Raw genomic sequence first — 9654 nt, forward strand, 5'->3', positions numbered from 1 at the left:
CTGCTGCTGTCTACCTTGTGAACATTGTGTTGAAGCATGCGAGGATTAAGAGGTTACATTGGCGAGTCTGGTTTTTATACTAAAGAAATTGCAGTACCATCAGGTAAAGGATGCAAGACATGCAAGGCACGTGTGTGAGGTTGCCCCGGTATGTGAGGTTGCCCCGGCATAGGGTCACCACCAGGTTTGCACCGTTATTGCACACGACCTTCCCTTGCTCCAGGTTCAGTGGAGACAGCCATTGCTCAAACTCAGCCTGGAGAGCTGTCCACAACTCTTCAGCTGTATGACTGTGATCTCCAAGAAATATTCATTTTAACACTGCCTGATTGCAGTGAACCATGGCTGCGCAGTACGGAGGTGGGGGGATTCTTTCTGCACTGTTGGAACATGTGTCTCTTTAAGGCAGAGGTTGAGGGCGCAGATGGAGGCCCTAGAGGAGGCACAGGCATCGGACGAAGTGTTAGATATAGAGGTTTGTCCCACAAGCCTTGAGGATTCCAACACTTGCTGTCTAGGGCAGGGCTGTGGAGTCGGTAAGCCACAGTTGCGACTCTGACTCCTTATATTATCAGGTTCCGACTCCGACTCTGGCTCCTTCATAAATGGCCAATTCGTAACAATAAATTTACTGTTGTAAAATATTAACATCAGTTAAAAAAACTATATTTATTAGAATACAGCAAATAACATTTATAAACTTTTCTAAACTCTTGTAAGTAAATATGCAATAAACACTGTTATGCAGTTAATAAGAAGAAATCTATAAATTTGTCCTCAGAAAAAGTATTGCCTCTGTCAGATCCTCCTTCATGGATGCCCTCAAATCTGATCTAATTATTTTGAGAGCAGAGAACAACCTCTCTACACTAACTTGGGTTGGTGGCAAAGCAGTAACCACTCGGGTAACATCTCTGACAATGTCAGGATACAGAGGAATCGCTTGTTGCACTGTTATTTTTGATGAACGGTCAAATTTCTCAATTTCCTTTAGTGCACATGAAAAATTCTGCTGAAATGCACTGGCTGTGTTCTTTGATGGGGATGACTCTTCTTCTATGCGGGAACGCTTTGCACGGTCCTTGTGATCCAAATATTTTTCGAAATTAAATTCTTCATCAGTTGATGAGGGTGAAGATGTGGCAGGACGACCACATTCTTTTTGTTCCTCCTGACTGTTCTGCAACCCTTTCATCCTTACTGCTATTTCAAACAGAGCTTCTTTTCCTTTAGTTAGCTGTTGATCATCTAGAAGAATCCGATGTATTGGGTCTACATAAACAGCTGTCAAAAGAATGTTATTTTGTAATAGTAGCTCCTCTCTCCGTTTCATTGATGTAGCAATTCCACTTGCAATTAACCCTCCTCTTTGGGACAGGCGAAACATCAGGTTCTTCCACTCCTTTAAGAAAATACCTGGAGTTAAGTCCTCTGCTTGTAATTTTTTAGTCACTGTAAATGGGTGCTCTAGCAATTTTTCCAGCTCAGTCACCTGATTCCACTGACTTTCATTTAGCGTCAGCTGAGGGTTAGCCATGTCTACAAGAAAGGTTTTCAGTTCAACCAAGCGCTGAATCATTAAGTAAGTACTGCCCCATCGTGTGGCTTGATCAATAATTGCCCCTTTTCCAGTACGTCTCTTCAAAATTGAGTCAACTTTAGGGGTTCTGGCAACAGTAGCCAATTTTCTCACCTTGCCAATCAGTGCAGCAGCATGTCCTTCTTGCAGACTGTCTCTTATAGCCAGCTGTAGCGTATGCACAACACAGCGCATGTGATGAATGAAAGAACGTATTGACACAGTTTCAACAAGACCATCTAAACTATCATGTTGCTGTTCATCTGAAGCAACTTCAGTATGCTCCTTAGTTACAATACTGTGTTCCTCTATTTCAAACATTTCTGTGTCTGTGGACCCAGAATGTTCTTCTAGCTGCTGGTCACCATCATTACTCTCATTCATTAGCTTAATAGTACTTATCATATTTGAAGCATTGTCAGTTACGACAGAAAGAACTTGCTCTTTTTTAAGTTCATAGTCTTGCAGAACCTTTTCCACCAAGACCTGGAGAAACTCACTGGTGTGATGAGCTTTGGTGTCTTTTACTGCCAATGTCTTGGTAACTATTTCATTTTTGTCACAAACAAATCGGACATTGATGGCAAAATAGTTCACTCTGTGACGTGGGCAGGCATCCATTTTAAGAAACAGAAAGCGTCCTTTGAGAGTTTTTTTAAGTTCTTCCTTTTCTTTAAAAGCTTATTCGACTACTAATTTTCTAATACTCTCTCTCTCAAGAGAAACACCAAGCTTGCGGGCCATTTCCCCAGACACATAAAAGCTGGTCGTGAAAATAATGAAATAGGCACACTATCCTTTACAACAAGCTCTATGATCTGTTTTTTTAAATGTATCTACTGTCATTGTCACAGTAACTTTGTCACTGACAAAATATCTTGCAACTGATGGCTGCAAAGTTCTCTGCTCCTTTGTTTGGTTGGAAGAGCTGGGCACTGGTTCATTGGTTTGGATGCAGTCTTTCTCATCCACTGTTTTCAGTACTTCTGGATGAAAGCGCTGTAAATGTCTCTTTAGATTAGAAGCTCTGGTAGGAGCATTTTTATCTTTGCCTGAATATGCACTGATCTTGGCTTCACAGCATTTGTTTTAGTCTGGATCATTTGTCATACGCTGACAGACATAATGTTTTCTATCTTGAGTGATGGTGAAATGTTCAAATACAGCTGATTTAATGTGACGCTTCTTTGACATTCTCAGGTTTTTAATTCTGCATTCACAATCCAAATGACAATTGTTTTTCCTAAAAACAATTGTACAAAATTATTGCCAGGTCGTACAACTGATATAGTGGTCAGTAATACTGTTATTCCTCATGTACTCACAGTTAACTGATGCAAAGTTTGTTGAAAGGATAATACTTCTTACTGTCTTCCTCTTCTGAATAGCAGCTGTGAGATGCTTGGAAGATGCACACCTAGTAAACATCTAGTCTAGAGGAGGAGCTTTACTACTAAGAATTTGCAACACATTTTCACTTTCAGTTTCATACATTGTAAGTAGGGGGGTTGGGGCAGCATGAGGTTAACCAAGTATAAGATTAGATAAGGGCAGTGGAGAACAGTGACACACAAGAAGTAAGAAATGTCTCTATCTCCAGCAGAACTTCTTATCACTGTTGTTCATAGTTTGATAGAACATATATATTTGAGTAACATTCACAAAATTCATATGAAAGTTCAATTATGAAATATTAATACATTTTTTTTAAAGCTGGAGTCAGAGTCGGTACCTTTCTACCGACTCCGACTCCAACCAAAACTAACTCCGACTCCGACTCCACGACTCCGACTCCGACTCCACAGCCCTGTTCAAAAGTCAACAAAGATAATAGTGTATTTCTCCTGGCTTAACAAATCTAAACATATGGCCGATTAAGATTAGAAGCTGTGGTCCAGATAAATTACATCCTAGGGTATTAAAGAGTTAGCAGAGTAAATTGCAGAACCACTAGCCAGAATCTTTGAAAAATCCTGTAGGAGACATCCCAGAAGATTGGAGAAGGGAAAATGTTGTTCCTATCTTCATAAAAGGAAAGGAGATGGAGCCTAGAAATTACAGGCCATTGAGCCTTACTTCTATACCAGGAAAGATCTTTGAACAAATAATTAAACAGCATGTATGCAAGTACTTGGATAAAAAATACAGTAATGAACCAGAGCCAGTATGGATTTGTAGCAAACAAGTTATGCCAGACTAATCTAATTCCCTACTATGATGAAATCACTGAGTGGCTGGATCAGGGAAATGCGGTAGATATAATAAATCTCGACTGCAGCAAACCATTTGATAAAGTATCTCATACTATCCTTATTGAAAAAATGACCAAGTATGAGATTGACAAGGCTATGGTTAGGTGGATTCATAACTGGCTCAGTGATCGTACGCAAAGAGTGGTAATAAATGATTGGTCATCCAATTGGAAGAGTGTTTCAAGTGGGGTACCACAAGGCTCTGTCCTGGCCCCAATGTTGTTCAACATTTTTATAAATGATCTAGATAAGGGAACTGAAGGTAATCAAATTTGCAGATGATGCAAAACTAGGAGGGATAGCGAACACTAGAGAAGACAGAGTAAGGATTCTGAAGGATCTAGATAAGTTTGAACAATGGGCAGCGACTAATAAAATGGTAATTAACAGGGAGAAATGCAAGTTTCTACTTCTGGGCAAGAAAAATGAAAATTACAGTTACAGAATGGGATGAATAGAACTAAGCCACAGCCCTTTTTTAACACTTTGGAGTAATGCCATTCACTTCAGTTGTATCCTGTGTGATATCAAGCTCATCCCATTTAAAAATTGAAGATGTCAGCTGTCCCTCTGATCTCCTGGTACAGTCATCTGCTAAGAATAAAACCAATTGTTATTTTTAATTAAATATTATTGCATTTTATATTTTTGAACATTTCTACTTAAATTGTCCTTAGAAATGGCAAGTTATGTAAAAATATTGTATTATTCACCAAGACAATGACAGTTCACAGTCTAATAGACTGTGCCCAAACCACATTTAGCATCCATGTATTTGGCATTGATGTAGTGAGAAGAACCTACTTAATTTACAGAGTGTGTCTCCTGGAGCACAATCTGGGCACTATGTGTTGGGCAATAAAATGGAAGATTTGCTATTTTCACTCTCCAACATCCACGGCGTGCTAATTTCCGGAAAGTGGCTGTGAAGTCAAAATCTTCACTACTCTATGGGGATTTCTACTGCTCTGGTTATCTGCCATTTTGTCGTATTACAACTTCTGCAATTGGTGTGTCCCATTTTCTCTGGGATCTGCTCCTGCGACGTCTGCTTCTCTCAGCAGGAGTCGCCTTATTCATTCTGCAGGCGGCGCTGGTGATGGAGGAGATGACAGATTCAAAAGCTCTGGGCAGCACAGGCTCTCTTCAGCCCCTAAGATTATGGTGCCTGGGACCAGTAGTACCACCCAGTCTGACAGTATGGGCGTATGTGCTGTCAGCTGAAGTAATCTGCTCCCTACTTCAGGCAATGAGAAAGCACCGCACCCTACTAAAGCTGGAAGCATATTGCCAGAAGCTGCCAGATACAGCCTTGTTCTCCTCTGGTTCAGTCCTCTGTGCTCAGCTGCCGGCTTGTGTATTTGTTTCCTGTTATGACCCCGGCACGTTTACTGACCATTCTTGTGTCTTCTGAGTTTGTATTTTCTCTGCCCTCCTGGTAACGACACGGCTACTTGATTTTTCTTCTTCTTCCCATCTCACTCCACAGAACAGCAGGTAGCACTGTGGCCCAAGCCTAGGGGTCTCTGAGTAAGTCCAGATCCATATGGAGGGGTTAAAAAAGTTAAAGGACGATGGGCAAAACTGTGAACAAACCCAATAACACAACTACTGAAACGATGAAGCTGAACTGTATTCTTCAGAAAAAAAATAAGTAACTAGTGGTGAAACCTCTCTGGGGTAATTGGAGTATGGGGCTCGGTGGCTCTTAGCAATCTAAACTATCGTAAGGACCAATATTTTCTATCAGATGAGTGTCAAGAAGAAATATTAGACATTTAAAAAGAACTTTTTATAATAGTGCAGAGCTGAGATGTCTTAAATTTAGATATTGGGCATTTGGAAGAGGCAATGGAAACCTTTTTTAAAGACTACCAGGGAGTTACAGACTCACATAAGTGAGGCAGGCCGATCCCATCACAATCAAGCTATCATACAGAATGAACCTGTTAAAAAAAAGACATAAAAATATATGATACATCCTCAACAAGAACGTATGTTTCGGGGGAGAACGCCAACACTAAACTGGAGTTGTACTCATTTATGATGGACAATTGGAGCTACTATGAGTCCTGACCAGAAGAGTAGAGAAAGTATTAGTGCCCCCTTTTCAGGAGAGATTGTGCAGTAATCTGAATTCCTTAGGATTGAAAACATGATGGAATTTATCACGGGGAGTGAATTCATGAAACCGGGGCTCGAGCCATGCCAACACATCTCCTGCAGGCGTGAATAAATGTATATTACAGCCATCAGCCACGCACAGCTTAGAGATGTATCAAGGCACAGGTGTAATGTATTTCATGCCGTTTATCACAATCCTGTTTGAAGTTAGTTGGTTTAAAAAGAAATTGAAAAGTCGGGATAAAGGGAAACTCTGTTGTTATTGTACAGAAATTCACACTTGGTCCTCACTGCACATTTAATGTTGTCGATCATAAAAGTGAAGTTTGGTCAGAAAGACTGGAGCTGGTCTTGTAGGGACCATATGAGCACATTCAGCAGCACAGAAGGGAGAGAAGGTAGATTCATCCAATAAGATATCAGGGATCTAGGAAGCCAATAGCATCATTACCCTCCGCTTTCTCTAAGAGGTCCATCATAATATTTTTCTTCAAGTGATTTTCTAACTTGTCAGCACATTCTTCATACGCTGTCATTTGGCTTTGTATTTTACAGATATAGACAGGTAAGGGTCAGCCTCTTCTTATCCCATGGGGTAGGTCGTAAGTTCTATAGAAAAGGGCTTTCATTACCCAAAGTCATTTGAACAATTTTTGGTGGATTAGAATGTTGTGATCTAGCGGAAAAATGGTGATCACACGATTGTGATATAGCCAGATTACACCACCAATAAAGCAGCCACAGCCGCTGACTAAGAAGAATCTGTGACTTCTCTGCATTTAGTGGTTCCTACTCACCTGGGTAGTCATATGTAGGAATCTCCTCTTTACACCGCTCATCATCCCTCACATATGTCTCTGTAGTATTAATATGGGTCAGATCTTCACCCTGAAACAAATATTGTAAAAGTCGCAGACAGATGGAGAAGTCACATCTATGATCAGCTCTAATCCTGCCATCTCCACCATTCTCATTACACAAGTATAAAACATATAATACTGGTGGATAAAACAAGACTGAGCACAAGACCTTCATAGCAGTCTACACATCATAGGGGAGATCTCATGACACCTTCTCTCCATCTACCTGATGATCCCGAGGAACATTGGGATCTTCTTGTTTGCAGTCCTGCAGAAGAAGAGGATGGGGACATCTCTCTGGTGTTGTCCTCTTACTGGATAGATCTGGAGGAAACACATACAGGGACTTAATACATTTTTTACATACAGATAATTATAGGCCGTGTGTATTCAGTTATGTCTATTACCTGGTGATGTGAGGCGCTGGGGAACCTCCATCATGATGTCTTTGTACAAATCTTTGTGTCCTTCTAAATACTCCCACTCCTTCATGGAGAAATAGACAGTGACATCCTGACACCTTATAGGAACCTGACACATACAATGATACCGTCATCTCCCCGTTCCCTTCATAGCTTTACTGTATAATGTCCCAGCATTCCCAGCAGTGTCACCTCTCCAGTCAGCAGCACAATCATCTTGTAGGTGAGTTCTAGGATCTTCTGGTCATTGATGTCCTCATGTATCAGGGGAAGAGGTGGAGGTCCAGTGATTGGGCTCTGGGTTCTTCCCCACCCCTCAGACACAGGGTCCTGACGGCGCTCACTAGAGGTCTTCTTCACTACTGAGTAATCCTAGTTATGGAGAGACACATTAATAAATCTCACTACAGACATTTCCAGAGTCCTCACCTCTCCAGTTCTGTCCATCTGTTATTTCCATAGATAAGAATGATGTAATTTGACATAATCAGAATCTCTCACCTCTCCAGTAAGCCGGAAGAGGATCTCTAGGGTGAGGTGTAATATCTTTTCAGCCATATTGTCTCTGTCCTTATCCATCTTTAATGGGTAAATCAGGAAAATTCTCTTACATAGAAGATCTTCACTGAGAGGATTCGATATTGTAGAGACCTCAATGAGAAGATGAGCCGATAAAACATCATAAAAATCTTGTGTAATAATACAATTACTGGAGATAATAAGAGATTTGTTATTTACAGTATTTAGCTTTATTCTTTACATCTGCTAATAAAACCTGTATATTTTAGGCCACAGACAAGCAGTTTCTTCCTCGGAGTCTGCAGCTGAATACGTTTCTCCAAGACTCATCTTCCATAACGCTAAATTTTGGCTCATTTACGTACAGTGGAATTAGTCATTAGCAATACTGCAGGAGATATTCATTACACGTGACATGAGAAATAACTACTTTATGATGAAGACGACATCTTCATCTTATACTACGGCTCTAGAAACATATTTGGCCAGCGTCTGTCACTGACTACATCTCCACCGGCCGTCTATATGAATGTTTCCCGTCTTCCCCAGACTGTAATCTTCTATCACATTAGATCTCATGTCTGATTCAGACACAGAAGTTTGAGGCTTTTATAAAAGCTTGTTTATAAGAACACCAAGACAGGGGTTATTTGATGCCTATATCTCTATGTACAGTGTTTTTTTTTCTCTGGAAATATTTTATTTTTTGCATTCTTGTATAGGCTTCCATATATAACATGAAAACCACTTATAAAAAAACAGGTGTTAAAATGTTACAAAAGAAAATTGGAGATGCAGGTATGGCAGGAACATAGTGTGGTGTGGGAATCAAAAAAAGGGCACCGTACAGCATGAAGAATGGGGATAAGTGAGGATATATTATTTAGTGCTTTGGGTGGTAGCATATCATATGGGCGTGTGGTGGTTGTTGTTTCTTTCCCGTTTTTGTTGTTTCTTGTGTCATTTCTTACCTTTATGCAACGTGTGTGTATTGGTTCTGACATTCGGGATCTTGTTGTCATGTGACCATCATTATATAAGGAACACCCAAGGGACATGACGCCGGCTTATAAAAGGCGTCCAGCCCTGGAATGTGGCAACAGGAGCGTGTTCACACAACTCCCTTTCCAGGAAATGCTGCTTGTGCTGACAGCTGATGGATCTCACGTCACAGACGTGACAGGATCGTCTGGATTGTTTCATAGGACTTACAGGAGGAAGCGGTCCAGAAAGCAGAAGATCCAGCAAGTATCTGCCACATATTCCTGCAAATCCCCCGAATGTCATCAATTGTATCTACATTACTGTGCTGGAACTAGGAGAGGAATAATGGCGTTGTGTGAGGACTTCTCTGGGCTTCTGTCCTTCATCCTGCAGTCGTCTGAATGGATCTAATGTGGACGGGAACCAGCTAAGCCGCATTCTGTCCACAGCTGTTACCTCACTGTTCACACCACACAGAGACCCCAAAAGAGTCTCCGTGCTGAAGGGGTTAATGCCCAGTAATGGGGAATCTCCACATACCTCCACCTGCAGAGCCGCCGCCACATATATGGCTGCTCTGTGCACACAGGAGCTGTGATGAGGTCACAGGAGGGGAGGAGTCAGGGGTCACATGATCAGGGGCCTCAGTGGATGCAGGACTCTGCTGTGCTGGTTGTCATGGTGCTGGATGAGCTGAAGTTTATGTGTGGGGTCAGGAGGGGTTTACAGTGTGGATGTAGCAGAGCCGCGTGTGTACGAGGTGTACGGAGCAGAGCCGCGTGTGTACGAGGTGTACGGAGCAGAGCCGTGTGTGTACGAGGTGTATGGAGCAGAGCCGCGTGTGTACAGGCGTACGGAGCGGAGCCGCGTGTGTACGAGGTGTACGGAGCAGAGCCGCGTGTGTACGAGGTGTA

At 41.7% G+C, this 9654-nt stretch overlaps 1 protein-coding gene across 2 annotated transcripts; it reads right to left on the reverse strand.

Annotated features, from left to right (window-relative positions):
* Positions 1-802: 802 nt before the first annotated feature.
* Positions 803-9362, reverse strand: LOC141271747 (gastrula zinc finger protein XlCGF53.1-like). 2 transcript variants are annotated; one of them, XM_073681845.1, is made up of 7 exons: positions 9281-9362; positions 7739-7888; positions 7430-7609; positions 7223-7346; positions 7042-7139; positions 6753-6843; positions 803-4422 (listed from the first exon to the last, which is right to left on the reverse strand). In XM_073681845.1, the coding sequence occupies exons 2-7, from the start codon at positions 7814-7816 to the stop codon at positions 4310-4312; spliced, it is 684 nt and encodes a 227-aa protein (XP_073537946.1). In that variant the 5' UTR covers positions 7817-7888; positions 9281-9362; the 3' UTR covers positions 803-4309. The 2 variants fall into 2 exon arrangements, with proteins under 2 accessions (XP_073537946.1, XP_073537945.1); XM_073681844.1 differs by lacking the exon at positions 9281-9362 and adding an exon at positions 8728-9252 and having other exon boundaries at positions 4249-4422.
* Between the last annotated feature and the right edge of the window lie 292 nt (positions 9363-9654).

The sequence above is a fragment of the Phyllobates terribilis genome, unplaced genomic scaffold, assembly GCF_046119375.1.
Source record: "Phyllobates terribilis strain yellow unplaced genomic scaffold, ASM4611937v1 Scaffold_5__5_contigs__length_657084704, whole genome shotgun sequence".
Classification (NCBI taxonomy): domain Eukaryota; kingdom Metazoa; phylum Chordata; class Amphibia; order Anura; family Dendrobatidae; genus Phyllobates; species Phyllobates terribilis.

Excerpts from the sequence above, each read along its gene's own strand:
- LOC141271747 (XM_073681844.1), bottom strand. The coding sequence starts at position 8,814 with ATGTCCCTTGGGTGTTCCTTATATAATGATGGTCACATGACAACAAGA. Across the intron at positions 7,610-7,738 it reads TCTTCCGGCTTACTGGAGAG|GATTACTCAGTAGTGAAGAA; the intron begins GTGAGAGATTCT and ends CTCCATAACTAG. Across the intron at positions 4,423-6,752 it reads TCCTACATATGACTACCCAG|ATGACTGTACCAGGAGATCA; the intron begins GTGAGTAGGAAC and ends TATTCTTAGCAG.